This window comes from Heloderma suspectum, chromosome 3, assembly GCF_057233095.1.
Source record: "Heloderma suspectum isolate Gila_16-S chromosome 3, 16-S_ref, whole genome shotgun sequence".
Taxonomy (NCBI): Eukaryota; Metazoa; Chordata; class Lepidosauria; order Squamata; family Helodermatidae; genus Heloderma; species Heloderma suspectum.
The window spans coordinates 37,119,620-37,136,896 of record NC_139460.1 but is presented as its reverse complement, the minus strand read 5'-3'; the positions used below and the strand labels follow the sequence as shown (position 1 = coordinate 37,136,896).

The 17,277-nt window shown below is 41.7% G+C and overlaps 1 protein-coding gene across 1 annotated transcript in view; it reads left to right on the top strand.

Annotated features, from left to right (window-relative positions):
- The window catches only part of FLT1 (fms related receptor tyrosine kinase 1), a 202,649-nt gene that overhangs the window by 21,370 nt on the left and 164,002 nt on the right, over positions 1-17,277 (top strand). The window contains exons 3-4 of the mRNA XM_084842930.1: positions 77-300; positions 14,362-14,486. Of these exons, the coding sequence (XP_084699056.1) occupies positions 77-300; positions 14,362-14,486 (349 nt within the window). The remainder of the gene's footprint in view (positions 1-76; positions 301-14,361; positions 14,487-17,277) is intronic.

Genomic DNA, 17,277 nt, shown 5'->3' with positions numbered 1-17,277 from the left:
CCTGTCCCCATCCCTTATTTGTCCCATATAATTATAGTCTCGATGTAATTCTTTGCTTTTTTATTTGCATTTGCAGTGGGGAAGTGGTCCATTCATGGTCTCTGCCTGAAAGTCTAAGTAAGGACAGCAAACGGCTCAATATAATGACATATACTTGTGGAAGGAATGGCAAACAGTTCTGTAGCAGCCTGACTGTGAACCGAGCTCAAGCAAATGACACAGGATATTATAGCTGCAGATATCCATCCTCAAGTGCTGTGAAAAAGAAGACAGAAGCTACAATATATGTATTTATTAATGGTAAGATCCCACTTTTTTAAACCGTTACTTCCCCGGAATACTAAATTTCCATTGCAGCTAAGTGGAAGGGATATGCATATAAGTGAATCACAACGACTTACTCCATGGAAACCAGTTGGAGATTGTGTTGTGCCGCTGTGTACCTAGAGCCTTAAGGCCAAAAGTAGACATGATGCAAGAGATCCATAATCAGCTTTCCCAACTTTTTTGTTTTCCTTGGTTCTGGAACATGCTTGACAAAAGGCCACAGAAATATCCAATTGAGGGCCAAACTAACTATAAGGTTAGTGATCAGATCTCCCAGTGCCCTTTTTTAAAGCTTAAAAGCAGCTGTGCGCACACATACAGCCCTGAATTGTGACAACAGTGTTGCAGAGCATGGGTTCATGGTTTCCCCTTACCTTTTTCTGATCCAAATCACCCCTGTGAAGCTGCTGATAGATCAACCGCACGGGGGGGGGGGAGGTACAGTACGTGTACCTGTCTTTTTCCATCAAGTGGGGCTAATAGCTTGGAGTGTGTTCATGTGTGATTTAGATTATGAAAATGGGGTGAAGGAAAGGGTTAAACATCTCTTTCTGCAGCACTGCCATCCCAATCCAATTTAAGTCCCCTTCAACTGCACTAAGATTTTAAAAAGCCACTGGGAGAGCCAATCCCAAATCTCCTGTGTCATATCCCTGCTAATGCAGGGATGCATCAAAATGCACAGTAAGAGTTAGCATTTTATTTGCCAGCCTAAGGAGAAAAAAGAAAGAACAGGAAAGACTCAAGGCATGTGGAATTTTGCATGCCTTATCTGAAAGGAAGTGGACCAGAAGTGTGTCTGTGAAATGATTAGAATATTGCATGAGCCATATCTAACAGTATCAAACATATAGTCAGTAATACCCTTGCTATAATAATGTTGCTAGGTGTGTGAATGTTTTAGCTGAAAGGCATTAAATGTCACATTGACATTACTGCCAACAGAAAGAACACTGGAAAGTCAAAGAGCAATGTTATAGACTTTTAGGAAATTAATGTTTTATTATCAAGTTAATTGATCCTTGAGTCATATGCATTAACCTATTCTACTGTTTGGCTACAACCTCAATGATTGTGACCACATGGTTTTCCCATTGCCACTGATGGGAAAGGGAAAGATACAGACTTTACAGGGTGCATGAGAGTATGCTCAGAATTTTTTGTTCCATAAATCATAGTATGCCCATTCAGAATCATGGACATTGATTGTATTTCATAGATTTACATTATTATTTTTATTATTTATTATTACATTTATTGTTGTTGTTGTTCAGTCGTTAAGTCGTGTCCGACTCTTCGTGACCCCATGGACCGTAGCACACCAGGCCTTCCTGTCCTCCGCTCTCTCCCGGAGTGTGCTCAAGTTCATATTCTTTGCATCAGTGATGCTATCTAGCCATCTCATCCTCTGCCGTCCCCTTCTCCTTTTGCCTTCAATCTTTCCCAGCATCAGGGTCTTTTCCAGGGAGGTTTCTCTTCGCATTAGGTGGCCAAAATATTTGAGCTTCAGCTTCAGTATCTGTCCTTCCAATGAGCACTCGGGGTTGATTTCCTTTAGGATTGACTGATTTGACCCCCTTGCAGTCCAGGGGACTCGTAACAGTCTTTTCCAGCACCACAGTTTGAAAGCATCAATTCTTCGGCGTTCAGCCTTCCTTATAGTCCAGCTCTCACAGCCATACATTACTACTGGGAAAACCATAGCTTTGATTATACGGACGTTTGTCAGCAAGGTAATGTCTCTGCTTCTTACTATGCTGTCTAGGTGTGCCATAGCTTTCCTCCCAAGGAGCAAGCGTCTTCTAATTTCATGGCTACATTCACCATCTGTGGTGATCTTGGACCCAAGAAAGTAAAATCTGTCACTGCTTCCATTTCTTCCCCTTCTATATGCCAGGAAGTGATGGGGCCAGATGCCATGATCTTAGTTTTTTTAATGTTGAGTTTCAAACCAGCTTTTGCACTCTCCACTTGCACCCTCAACAAGAGGCTCTTTAGATCCTCTTCGCTTTCTGCCATTAGGGTGGTATCGTCTGCGTATCTGAGGTTGTTGATAATTCTCCCGGCAGTCTTAATTCCGACCTGTGATTCATCCAACCCGATGTTTCTCATGATGCACTCTGCATATAAATTAAATAAGCAGGGCGACAATATACAGCTTTGTCGTACTCCTTTCCTAATTTTGAACCAATCGGTTGTTCCATGTCCGGTTCTTACTGTTGCTTCTTGACCCTCGTACAGGTTTCTCAGGAGACAGGTAAGGTGGTCTGGTACTCCCATCTCTTTAAGAGTTTGCCAGAGTTTGTTGTGATCCACACAATCAAAGGCTTTAGCGTAGTCAATGAAGTAGAAATAGAAGTTTTTCTGGAATTCTCTTGCTTTCTCCATGATCCAGCGAATGTTGGCGATTTGATCTCTAGTTCCTCTGCCTCTTTGAAACCCCGCTTGTACTTCCGGTAGTTCGCGGTTCACATACTGCTGAAGCCTAGCTTGTAGGATTTTGAACATAACCTTGCTGGCATGTGAAATGAGCGCAATTGTGCAGTAGTTTGAACACTCTTTGGCATTGCCCTTCTTTGGAATTGGAATGTAAACTGACCTTTTCCAGTCTTGTGGCCACTGTTGAGTGTTCCAAATGTGTTGGCATATTGAGTGCAGCACTTTAACAGCATCATCTTTTAGGATTTTAAATAGCTCTGCTGGAATACTGTCATCTCCTCTAGCTTTGTTGTTAGTAATGCTTCCTAAGGCCCACTTGACTTCACTCTCGAGGATGTCCGGCTCAAGTTCAGTGACCGCACTATCATGGCTATCAGGGACATTCAGATCTTTCCTGTATAGTTCTTCTGTGCATTCTTTCCACCTCTTCTTAACCTCATCTGCTTCTGTTAGGTCCCTGCCTTCTTTGTCCTTTATCATGCCCATCTTTGCACAAAACGTTCCCTTGAGATCTCCGATTTTCTTGAAAAGATCTCTAGTCTTTCCCACTCTCCTGTTTTCCTCGATTTCTTTGCATTGTTCATTTAAGAAGGCCTTCTTGTCTCTCCTTGCTATTCTCTGGAACTCTGCATTCCGTTGGATATATCTTCCCCTTTCTCCCTTGCTTTTCGCTTCCCTTCTTTCCTCAACTACTTGTAAAGCCTCATCAGACAGCCACTTTGCTTTCTTGCATTCCTTTTTCTTTGGGATGGATTGAGTTTGTTGCCTCCTGAACAATGTTACGGACCTCCATCCATAGTTCCTCAGGCACTCTGTCTATCAGGTCTAATCCTTTAAATCTATTCCTTACCTCCACTGTATATTCATAAGGGATATGATTTAGGTCATACTTGAATGGTTTAGTGGTTTTCCCTACGTTCTTCAATTTAAGCCGAAATTTTGCAAGAAGCAACTCATGATCTGAGCCACAGTCAGCTCCAGGTCTTGTTTTTACTGACTGTATAGAGCTTCTCCATCTTTGGCTGCAAAGGACATAATCAATCTGATTTCGATATTGACCATCTGGTGATGTCCATGTGTAGAGTCGCCTCTTGTGCTATTGGAAAAGAGTGTTTGCTATGATCGGTGTGTTCTCTTGGCGAAACTTTGTTAGCCTTTGTCCTGCTTCATTTTGTACACCAAGGCCATGCCTGCCTGTTATCCCGGTGATTTCTTGACTTCCTACTTTAGCATTCCAATCCCCTATGATGAAGAGGACATCTTTTTTTGGTGTTAGTTCAAGAAGGTGTTGTAGGTCTTCATAGAACTGATCAACCTCAGCTTCTTTGGCCTCAGTGGTTGGGGCATAGACTTGAATTACTGTGATGTTGAATGGTTTGCCTTGGATTCGTACTGAGATCATTCCGTCATTTTTGAGATTGTACCCCAATACTGCTTTTCCCACCCTTTTGTTGACTATGAGTGCTACTCCATTTCTTCTAAGGGATTCTTGCCCACAGTAGTAGATACGATGGTCACCTGAATTAAATTTGCCCATGCTTGTCCATTTTAGTTTGCTGATTCCCGAGATGTTGATGTTCAATCTTGCCATCTAATGTTTGACCACCTCCAGCTTACCTTGATTCATTGACCTTACATTCCAGGTTCCTAAACAATATTGTTCTTTACAGCATCAGACTTTCTTTTCACCACCAGACACATCCACAGCTGAGTGTTCTTTCGGCTTTGGCCCAGCTGCTTCACTCTTTCTGGCACTACTTGGAAATTCCCTCTGCTCTTCCCCGGTAGTATATTGGACACCTTCCGACCTGAGGGGCTCATCTTCCAGCGTCATCTCTTTTAGCCTTGTGATACGTTCCATGGGTTTTTCTTGGCAAGAATACTGGAGTGGGTTGCCATTTCCTTCTCCAGTGGACCACATTTTGTCAGAACTCTCCGCCATGACCTGTCCGTCTTGGGTGGCCCTGCACGGCATAGCTTATGGCTTCACTGAGTTACGCAAGCCCCTTTGCCACAACAAGGCAGTGATCCATGAAGGGGATCATTCATATCCCTCCTTATTTCCTACAAAGGACCGAAGGTGGCTCACATGGTCCTCCTCACCATTCTATCCTCACAAAAACTATGTGAGATAGGTTATGCTGCAAGTCAGTGACTGGCCCAAAGTCACCCAGTGAGACCGAGTGGGGTCTAGAACCCAGATCTCCCACATCCCAGCCCAACACTAATCACTACATCACACGAGTTCAGATTTTAAATTTTAAATTAATATTTTCTCTTATATCATTTGGGTAATCCTTCCCCTAACATCCTAAGAAGAGTAATATAAAATCAGTGTTCTTGACTGCCTACAGCAGGGGTGGGGAACCTCAGACCCAGGGGTCAAATCTGGCCCTCTGGGATGCCACAGATGGCCATGCCCCTTTCCTAAAACTACCAATCATTTGGTGTTTTCCCAGCTTTTGTGCAGTTTCCCCCACCTTCTCTAAAAGGTCAAAATGCCTCTCCTAAGGCTTAGTTACTAGGAGTAAGAACTTTAAGCTACAATATGCTGGGGGGGGGGGTTAAAAATTATTTTTGACCCTACCCCTTTTGCCTTTGGCTCCACCCACCACTGGAATGCAGCCTCCCAGAGCTTCTGCGAAATTGAATTTGGCCCTCAGGCTGGAAGGGGTTCCCCATCCCTGGCCAATAGTCTGATTAATAAAGTCTCTAAAAGGGCTTATTCATTATGGACCTTTAATGCATATAAAATTCACTCTAAAATCTTTGTAATAAAACTTCGCATGGCCTGGGAGCCAAACGACATGTTACAAGCAGTTATGCGCCCACAGGCTGCAATCCACAAATGATTTGCATTAGAATAGTCTCAGTTTATTTTGGAAGGAGGGATTAGAAGAGTTGTATCCTAGGCATGTCATTACCTGAGTGCAAAGAGGGCTTTTTAGACGCTGAATCTGTACTAAGCGTAGGCCACAAATGTAGCCTTTTGCCTCGGCCTGCATTTTGGGAATCCATGGTGGAAAGTTTACATCAGATGGAAATGTGTCTAGTGAGGTCAGATGAATGAAAGAAGCACCAGGACATTAGAGAAGTATTAAGGTTTAATTGTCCCTGCAGGCAAGAAGTAAACCTATTAATTGCTACCTTCATCCCTGGCAGTTTAAGGTTGTTTAACAAGAACACTACATATGCAATCCCAAATCTGCCATTTTAGATCTGACACTTTCTTAATATGGACTGGCACAATGTTTTGATATTCTCAGTATCTCTATAGATACATTTTGTCAGTTAGGATTGCCACTTCCGCACCACCAAAAAAGAGGATACGCGGCCACTTCCGCATCACTAAAAAACAGGACACAAACTTGTATAAAATTTGCATATGCTCTTTTTTATGTATAGATACAAATTTAGAAATAATGACTATAATTTAAATAGAAATGTAATACATCTCACCATCGTGGGAATGATTGTGACCAGGTGACTGTTGCTCAGTCTGCTGTCCAGGTGCTACCAGGTGATGGGCAACTTAGGGCACAATCCTATGCATGTTAGACAAAAAGGCCTACAACTCTCAGCTTGCCCCAGCCAACATGGCTGGCTGGGGCAAGCTGGGAGTTGTAGGCCTTTTCCCTGTCTAAACATGCATAGGATTACACCCTTGCTTATTCTCCCTTCTGGTGGTTCTTCACCTTTTAAACCAGACTTGAAGTGAACAGTCCTTCAAATAGTGGATGCCGTCAAATAAAGAACTGTCCTCTGTAAAATAGAACACATGGTCACCCTGTGTCAGTGGTAGAATAACCTTTCATCATTAAAGTTTAATGGCACTATAAAAGGGCATAAGAAGCCTTTTTCTTCTTGTACCCTGAACCTGAGATGTATTTTCACAAAATGAAAATGGTTCTTCCCTTTATTCCATTTGAGTATATGATCAAACCAATCCATGTTGAGTTCAGTTTGTGGCATCAGCAGTCATGTGACCAGACCAGACCATGGCAATGCAGCTAAAACATGCCATAGTAGCTGCCCTAGGAAAAAAAGATAATAGGAAAGGGCTCAGAGAAAAACCAACAATGGAGCAAAAATTGGGAGAATAGAAGGTTTTTGTTTTTTAATCATCCTAAATTACTTTTTCCTGGGAAATAATCTGTTTTAAATTAAGACTGTGACTACCCTTGGATTGTTTCCTTTGGTGGGATGTTGTGTTCGGTTAGCAGTAGCTCTTTCCCATGTTCTAGCACGCTACATGAGAACAAATATTTACAAATACAGAATCAGGATCTTGGCGATAGAGGAAGTCACCTCTCCTTGGCTTTTAAACACTCTGCACTTCCTGTAATTAGATTGATCTCCAGAGTACGAACTAAAGAGAAAAAGAACAGAAAACCTTTCAATTCACTAAAAAGGACAATCTGTTAAAAAAAGAAAGGTTTAATAAAAATGTGACCAATATACACTGGACAGACTCGTTGGATAGTGGAATTTATACGTTAATAGGTTAATAGGATCAGATTATGAGTTTTTACATTTTCAGTTTTGCAGCTTTGCTATGCCTTGACATCTAGTGCTGGGTGGCAATATATTCCTTTACAGAACCTTTTGGTGTCTATATATCATAGAATAGTAGGGTTGGAAGGTGCCTATAAGACCCCTTCCAACCTTACTATGGGTCATCAGTGATGAGTGCTTCAAGCCTCATATATTCTTGCAGAAATTAATTGGTTCTTTATTGTTATAAACAATAGCTGTTTATAAATGTCTTTTGGAATGTAATAAAGTGGATGTTCAGAATGTTAGAGAGGAATGGAATTGGGAATTGGAATGCTCTATATACAGTCTAATCAACAGAAATTTTCCTTAGCTTCCATATGTACTATTTTCGTAGATTTAAAATGGAGGCTGATTCAACAAAAATTGATGTTTTGTATATATTGGACACCACAACCTGTTCTTGCTTGATATAGTAAGCCAAGAGGAGCAAGGGTTGAGCAATCCAGGGGTAGGGCAAGTATCTTGCCAGTCTCTTATGGATAAAGCCAGTGTGCAAATTACTGGCTTAGAAGAGAAAAAGAGCCCCTTCGAAGTCATAATTCTGACATTCTGTGATCATCATATGATCCTAGCTTCCCATTTAAAGAAAATCAGCTTCTGGCTCCATTCAAACCACACTCCCAAACCATAGCTAAGGGAGTTTGGTGGTTTGCTATCAGCGGGCATGGTCTGAAGTGGTTTGCAAAGCGTGGTCTGTGATTGTTGTTGTTGTTGTTGTTGTTGTTGTCATTTCTATACTTCCCCATAGCCAGAGCTCTCTGGGTGGTTTACAACAATTCATAAAAAACACATCAACATTACAAAAAAATGCATGATAAAAACAGTCTAAAATTTTTTTAACACACAGAAATTAAGCCAATATGAACAGCTAAAAACAATTTTAAAAATATAAACAATAATTTCCCTAATAGACCTGTTCAAAACAGCAGATGTAGATACGCCATCATATGCCATTAAATGCCTGGGAGTAGAGTGGTCTTTACCTAGCACCGAAAAGATGACAGTGTTGGTGCCAGGTGGGCCTGAGTGGGGAGCTCATTCCATAGCTGAGGGACCACCACTAAGAAGGCCCTCTCCCTTGTTGCCACCTTCCAAGCCTCCCTTGAACTCGGCACTTGGAGGAAGGCCCCAGATGTTGATCATAGTGTCCGGGTATGTTTGGTGTGGTATCTCTGTGAGCAAACCACAGACCATTGTTCTGAGCTGAGAGGCCATTGACTGTATCTAGTGATAGGAGGGCTGAGCAGACAGAACTTTTTTAGACTTAAAGTAGACAAGCAACTCAAAACCATGGTTTCCCTGATTGTTTGGAAACACCAACCATGGTTTGAATTAGCAGAAATCAATGATTAGCAGAAACCATGGCCTCCTTTTCACATCGTGCTAGTTATGTTGCGTGAGCGTCGGTTTATGCTAGTGCAACATAATTTGTGCTAGCACTGACATATATATAAAACACCACGTTTAATAAACTCTTCACAGTTTTCAAATGCTGCAAGTGTATTGTCTCTAGAGTAACTGAAAAGTTTCTGTCGCCACAGGTGAAATCTTTGCCAATTATAGAGATAATAGATTTGCTTTTCACATGATTGTTTAAACTTCCCCTACCTGCACATGGTGGCTCTGGTCCAAATCAGGGGCTCACACGCTTACACTGAGGTGAACAAGATGGTGAGGATCCACTGATTTTTCAGGGTTCTTAATGGGATACCAGAGGAGTGCAGGGCTGGAGTGCTCTTCTCCTTATACTTTCTTTCAACATGCTAAGGAAATGCCTGAAGAGGGCTTATGGCTATTTATAAACTTGCTCAGCAAGTGCGCGAGCAAGGAATCCTAATTTTAAGGGAGATACTATGGCACCATGGTCTCCATTTATTTCCTGCGTTGAAGCCCTTCAAACTTTTGATCACTTTCCACCCAAGTACAGTTACCTATTTGTTTGTTTGTTTTTACTAATACACTTGTACACACAAAATAAAACACGCTCCTTGCACACATTCCTTATATATACTATATAACTTGTATTTTTATTCTTTCATTAGATAGAAGGTGTTTTACTGTAGATGTTTCACAAGCATATCAGTGAGAGACTACGAATTATAATTAGTGAATTTCTTTTGATTCTTTGAATGTATTTTGATTCTTTAGAGAGCAATCCTATGGCCCCTAGATAGTGTCTGGGGCGCCATAGGAAGCCGCTGATCTCCTCTATGCCTGTAGACAGAGCTACAAGCACGAATGAGGAGTTCTCATCATGGGTCTCCTCATAGAGACCCCGGACACGTGGAGGAGGAGATCCAATCTGCAACTGCAACCTCATAAAGAGAAGTCTGAGAGGGAGAATGGGGGCATTCTTGTGGGATCAGAGGGGAAGGAAGGGGAGAGACTAGGTGGCACAGTAACCTATGGCCTCTCCAGTCCCCTCCCCACCCACTGAAAGGTAAGCCAGCTAGACAACTCAGAGCCCATCTAGCTGCTTTTTGTATTTTAACGGGAACAGAGGCAAAATTGCCTTGGCCTCCTCTTGCCCTGCCTGCCTCTTGCTGGCAGGGCATAGGATAGGCAGACAGCTCCAAACCTGGACCTTTCTATCTATCAGGAATTATATTATCATGTATGTTCTTCTTTTGTTGCCTTAATTTTTAAAAAAAACTTTGTTTCAAAATAAAATAAAATGACATGGGAGGAATAAGAGTGCTACATAGGCTGACATACCCAGAAGCTTTTAATAAGAGCTATGATGATCAAGTGCCTAGAGCTTGAAAGTCAAATAACTACTTCGTTATAGAAGGCAATGGGTTCTACACATCCACCAAAACTCTCTCCATTTCCCCCATTTCCTTTAATTTCCTGTTTTTCCCAGTTGAGTTTCCTGCCTTATGTCTTGCTCCTTTCCCTATCTCCCTACAGTATTAAATACTATATGCTAATGTACCTGGGAAATGAGTTAGGTAAGGAGCCCATGAATGGTAGGGAGAAGGTTATTCATTTGTAATAAAAAGCAAAGGGGGGTGGGAGAGAGAGGCTGCAGAGACTTTAACATGGAACTGTCTGTCTGAAAACTGTCTTAAACTCTATGTGTTTAAATGTGTAATTTTGATTCATAAAGGGAAGGAAATGTATACAATTATTGGTATTGTTGGAGTGAGACAATGCCATTCAGTAGCCCATGACTGTCACCTCAGAGCATGCCTGGAGGCATGAATGTATTCGTTAAAGTGAGAATGTTCTTCACATATTGTACCAGTTTCCTGTCCCTCTTTTTAAAAGGGCTTCAAGGTTCATGATGACCCCTGCTAGTACATTATTGGCATCAGCCAGTGGTGACACTGTGTCTGCAGACACTGCCGTCAATCCTTAGGGCAGCTCTTCCTCATACTTATAACGGCCTGCAGGTTATGCATACAGGAAGCTGCTCTGCAAAGTTTGCTGGTTTTGGAAAATAGCTTTTAATTTTGTGACAAGGATGAATGAGTCTTAAGGGAGTAGTAGCAAGTAACCATTTCATTGGAGATACAAAGAGCGGGTGACCCTGTTTTTTAACTGTAACCCCTGCAAAAAACAAAAACAAAACAAAAGTGTTTCTGTTACAATAGTACAAGCAGGATAACGTTCGGTCTTTCCTTGGATCATATTGCAAAGGAAATGTTGTTGGGTTATTTTGTTACTTAGGCAAACTTTTTAAATATATATATATATCCTTGGCAATCACAATAGCTATACACCAATTAGTCTTTTCCAACCAATGTGCATTCTTTTCCAGTTCAAATGTGTTTCTTTGAAGGGTAGTTTCATTTTATCAGATGTGACCCCCTTGAACTCTTTGTGCAAAACCACTGTTCTTGCTTGTCCTGGACAAATTCAGGCTGACACCACAAATAAGCCATCAAAGTGTTTCCCTTCATAATAAAAACTTTTGCCCCTGCTCATGAAGATACATGCATGTAACCAAGAGATTGTGACTTTTGTCAAAGTAGTCCTGTTGAATTTAGTGGGGCATACTGTTCCACAAATCACTTAAACTGAGCGGGTTGTTCTCCATGTAACTTTGCCCAGTTGCCTAACAAATGTGCATGTCCATTCAAAAGTAAGTCCCATTGAGTTCAATAGGGTTTACTCCCAGGAAAGTAAAGGTATAGGATCGCAGCCCAAAAGTATGCTGGCTCAAGTTATTTATGGATTGTGTACAGCGGGTTGTATCCAATAGTGTCATTCCACTAGTGTAAAGCTTCTACCAGTTGCGAAAACCCCATTTTCATCCTTGTGCAAGTGCCAAAACCAGTACTTCTATTCTACTTGCTCAAGCTATTGTGCAAGCTGTTCCACAATCCATTGTGTAAGGAGTTGCACAAACTGTTCTGCAACTCATTCCACAAGGCATTTCACAAGGCGTTGCACAGCCCATTACAGTTTCATTAAGCTGGATGTTGCTTACATCAGTTTTGCTAGTTGTTCTGCTAGTGCTTACGGTTGTGCCAACGCTTGTATGTTTTCTGCTAGTGTAATGTTGGATATAACCCACTGTGTGGTAGAACTGACTATTTTACAGCATGTAAGCAAAATGCTCAGTGTTTAAAAATAGAATGATGCCAAATTACCTTATTCAGATTGTACGAATTCACTATGCAAACTTTGTGATGGAAGTATTGTGCTTGGAAAACTCCATTGGAAAACTTTATTTATTTATTTATTTATTTATTATATTTTTAATCTGCCCAATAACCAATATTTTCTCGTTAATAAACCCTAATGAAAAAAGGGATGCAATCACAGTACGCCAAATTTCAAACACAGCTTAGACAGCATTCAGGCGATAAATCAAGTTTGGATATTTGAATAAATGGGACTCAGATTAACATAAAATTTATTTATTTATTTATTTATTTATTTATTTTGAAATATTTCTATACCTCCTCTGTCATGTACAACATATCCCAGCAGTGAGCAACAATAAATCTACAATATAAATATAGATTACAGCTGAAACAACTATATAACAAACCAGTAGGCCATAAACTAAAAATTATAACAGGGATAATTAATCAGTATGTGCCAAGTTGAATAAAAAAAGTTTTCAACTTGTGCCTAAAGTGCAACAGAGTGGCATGTATTTTATTTCTGGGAAGAGGGTATTCCAAAGAGTAGGTGCCACCACAGGAAAGCCCCCTTCCTGGCTGTGTCACCAGTTGGACATTTGTAGGACATGGCATAACCAGGAAGGCCTCTGGTGATGATCACAGCAGCCAGGCAGATCTATATGAGAGAAGGTGTTCTCTCAGGTTTCCCAATCCCAAATTGTTTACGGCCTTACAGCTTAAGAACAAAAACTGAAACCTCACCTGATATCAAATTGGCAGCCAGGGCAGTTCTTTCAACAACAGTATTACATGGCATTGGCTAGGCACATCAACCTTGCCACTGCACTAGCGGTACCCTTGTGACCACACATAAGGACATCCTCACATAGAGCATATTACTGTAGTTGAGATGTCAGGTTACCAATCCATGGGTCACTATGGCTACACTATAGTATACTGCCATGCAGGGCCAGCCCTACCATTAGGCAAAGTGAGGTAGCTGTCTTTGACAGCTAATTTTTGGTGTCATGAAAGGGCAGCAGATTTAATTATTTATTGTTATAAATCCTTGTAGGATTTTCTTCTTTGGGTGCCAAAATAACTTGGACAGCTTTGAGTATTATAAACTTTGACTCAGTGAGGGGGACGGGCAGTGCCATTTGACAACCTGTGGTCCTCCAAATGTTTTGACCTACAACTCCCATAATACCTCACCATTGGCTCAGATGGCTAGGGATGAGGGGGGCTATAGGCCAAAATATCTGGAGTGACACATTTTGCCCACCCCTGTTTTATGATACAGAAGACTCTGTCCATTGTCTCTTGGACTATAAAGCCTATCAGGATCTTAGAAAACAACAGGTATTTCTGACAGAGAATGAAATAAATGTGTGGGTTTATTTCTGAAAAGAAACAGATATGATCATGGCTGTGGGGAAATTGGCTCTTTCATGCCAGATTCCATTTCCTCTTGAATAAAGTGTATTTAGATGGCAACTGCTGCCTGATTTTCTCTGGATTTAGTGAAACCATTTTAACTGATACTATGATACTAAACATATTTGCCAAAGACAGCTTTGGGCAATCTTTTGCAGCTTGGTCCTACATATGCTTACTTATAAATAAACCCTACTGATTTCAATAGGTCTTCCTTTCAAGTAAGTGTGTGCAGGGTTGCAGCTTAAGATTTTTTTTATGGTGGCAGAGAGATGAATAAATTATCAGATTAAAGCAAGGAACACTGAGATTTCTAGGGGAAAAAAATAGTGGGTTTGCTGGTTTACCTGACCTCCCAGATAAGATCAATTCAACAAAAGAAACAAAGCTGAGGTAAATACACAGCGCAGATGTAAAAAACCTCTCCAGCTTTTGACTGTAAGAGCTCTGGCTTCAGTATGTTGACATTAATCCTCCCTAACCATTGGCTTAGTTGCTGCTGTGGAATGTTTATCAACATAGATGCTAAAACATTGGAGAGAAAATGGGCAAACTAAATTATTGTGGCCTTTTTTGGTGGAGGTTAGGCAACCATTATTTGTCCCTGTTGAATATATGGATTGTTCAGGTCAATGCATAGCTCTAGCCACATAGTTTCACTCACTGATCTAAATTCCTCAAGCAAGCCTGTCGTTTCTGGCTGACAAACATATCTGGTAGAAAGATGTCCCATATTGATATAAAGACACAGACCACAATTCAGTAGGTTTAAGTGCATGTAACTCTCTATTGCAGACTTCCCCTGGTGCCTTCCAGAAGTGTTGGGCTGCAATGCCCATAATTCCCAGCCAGCATGGCCAGTGGTCATACCAGCTGGGAATTATGGGAGTTACAATCCACCACATCTGGAAGGTGCCAGATTAGGAAAGGCTGCTCTGTTGGATCATGGCCCTGGTTGTATTTGCGTAGCACTTTCTGTAATCATTTACTGAGGCTTCATTTTCTTTTTATTCTCCTTTTGCAGATACACACAGCCCATTTGTAAAGCTGCACCGAAATATACCGGAAATGTTACGCATGAATTATGGACAAGAACTCATCATCCCATGCAGAGTTACAGCACCAGATATCAATGTTGAATTAATCAAGGTACCTGGATATATTATTTGCCTCCATAAAGTTTCATTGCTTGCTGTATCTATTGTACAATGTTTATGCAGCTGAGCTGTGTTTCTGTTTAGACAAATGCAGTGCACACCTCAGTCTGCACTGAAAGAACTAGTGTCAGACTGAGACAAAATAATCTGTTGTGCATGTGGTCATATATTACAAAAGGTGGACAGGGGAACTATACCCAAGAGCAAATATGAAGGCATCAAGATCGCAAGGGGCAGGTCCCACCCTCAGGCAGAAGCCCAATTATGCTCGGTGCTGTGGGGGAGAAGTGAGAGCTGTGGCAAGTTGCATAGGGCAGCCACATGCCCAGCTGTACCACTGTGCAGATCAGATCTGCTTCCTGGCATTATGACACATCATCCTGAGGGAGGAACAATGCAGGAGCAGGGCAGAGCAGAATCTGTTCTTCCACTGTTTACTCCTATACTGCATAACAGGGGTGGGCAACACACAGCCTGCAAACCGCATGCAGCCCCCATCACACAGCTGAAACAGCGGGAGCAAAAATGGCACTTTCAGCGCTATGGAGTACTAAAAGGGTCAAATTTAGCTTGTTTACAAGCAAGCTAAATTTCACCCTTTTAATGATCCGTAGCGCTAAGCCACTGAATGTTGACAGCAAATTACCAATTAAAAAAAAAAACACATGGGGGAAGGGGAGTCCAGGGAGCAAAAATGGCCCCTAGACCTCCCACAGTTGCCCACCCCTGCTGTATCAAGTGGAAGGGACCTCCACTCACTGTACTGTTTCCTGATGGTGTGTGTGCATGTAGGTTACTCGTGGTTTTGTTACATGGAAGTAATCGCCATATAGGAGATGAAGAATGTTCTTGACAAAGGGCCATAGCTCAGTAGTAGAGCATGTGCTTTGCATTCAGAAGATACCAGGTTCAATCTTCTTATCTCCAGATCGGGCTCAGAAGGACTCCCATCCAAAGCCCTAGAGCTCCACTGCCAGTCAGTATAGACCAGAGCCAGGGGCGTAATTGAAGGAGGCCCACCTGGGCACAGGCCTGGGATCTTTTTTGAGCTGTGCCCCAGATCTTTTGAGCTGTCCTAATTGCCATTTTTTTTACATTTTCCCATTGACTTGCATTGGAAAACGGAAATGGCCATAACTTTTTTAGTTTGTATGATAAATACATGACATTTGGAGACCTGGTAATCCCCATGGAGCTTATTGAACCTGCCCAATTTCAGGCAGTTAGGTCCAGTGGCTTTTTTGCTAGCGACAGGTGCAATTTGCTTTTTTCAAGAAAATCTGTCAAAATAAAGAGCTATAATGTTTTTGTTTTTCCACATAAGTTCATGGAATTCGGGGACCTGGCAGCCCCTATGGAGCTGACCAAACCTGCCAAACTTCAGACAGTTAGGTCCAGTAGCTTTAGTGTTAGCCATGTGTAAAATTTCCTTTTCTCAAAGACTAAAACAAAAAGTATAAACTGTCAAGCCACACAGAGGATTAGAGATCCTAATCAGAAGGCGTTTAAGGTGACCATTGGGAGGTCACTATCCCTAATCTCTGGTGTAGGGTGTTTTGTTTTGTTTTTGAGGTGCAAAAACCCTCTCCCCCTCTACTTCTCTGCTCTTACATGCCCACTGTTGGGAGCTTGCTTGCAATGAAATTTTGAAGAGGGAGAAGGAAGGGAAGGAAGAACTCCATCTGAAATACTGGGATTTCACACAGCATCTGTTTTTACTGCCCCAACCTTTGGCTTCTATAGAAGTTTAGCAGCTTCAGTACAGCAAAGGATCCAATCAGCCTCCACAAACTTCTTCCTCCCCCTCCACTGTAATTTCTCCTAAATAGCTATAGGACTCAAATTATTCCAAAAGGAGGGTTAGGACTATGTGGCATCATGATCGAGGAACTGCTGGGGCTTTTAAATAGGTTCTAGAGTTTTTTTAAAAGCTAGAAAAAGCCCTCAGCCACCTCAACTCGTAAAGTTAATTTAAGTACGTGCAATTCTTACAAACCCTCCACAGCCTCCTAAATTCTTCTGAATCTCTCTGAAAGGAGCCACTTGGCTTAGGGAATTCTCTCTACTACCCCACATCACCCCCAACCCCACTCATTCCCAATCACCATTCTTCTTCCTTCCCCTATCCTGTTCTTTCTTTCTCTTCTTTTTCCATCCAGAGCGTATCTTGGGGAATTCTTAAAGAGAATTCTCTTGGGTGGGCAAGAGAAGTTCAGAACTGTATTTGACTTTATACAAACAGACAAGAGGGTTGGTTTTTTCCCTTCTCACTCAAGTCTTTGAGAAAAGTGGGTTCACATGGTTGCAGAGAAACAAATCTGGGGCTCTTATTGTCATTTGCCATTATCTGACAATAGGAAGGGCTCAGTGGTAGAGCACATGCTTGGTCCCAAGTTCAATCCCCAGCATCTCCAGGTAGGGCTAGGAAAGAATCCTGCCTGAAACTCTGGAGAGCCACTGCTGCCAGTCAGTGTCAACAATGCTGTGCTAGCTGTGCTGAGGCCAGATGGACTCAGTATACGGCAGCTTCCTATGTACCTCTGAACAGAAAGCTCTAATAAAAATAGGAGTTTTTGGTTTGTTTTTTAAGTGGAGGGGAGATAAATACTGCTAATTTTTACAGTCCTATGCATGCCTCCTCAGAAGCCCCATTATGTTTAATGAGGCTCACCCTCAGGGAAGTGTGCATAGGATTCCAGCACAAGTTACTTTTGCAGCGAGGTTTGCACCCTGATGTTCTGCATGTTTTCTCAGAAATAAGTCCTGAGTTGTGAGCATGGTAC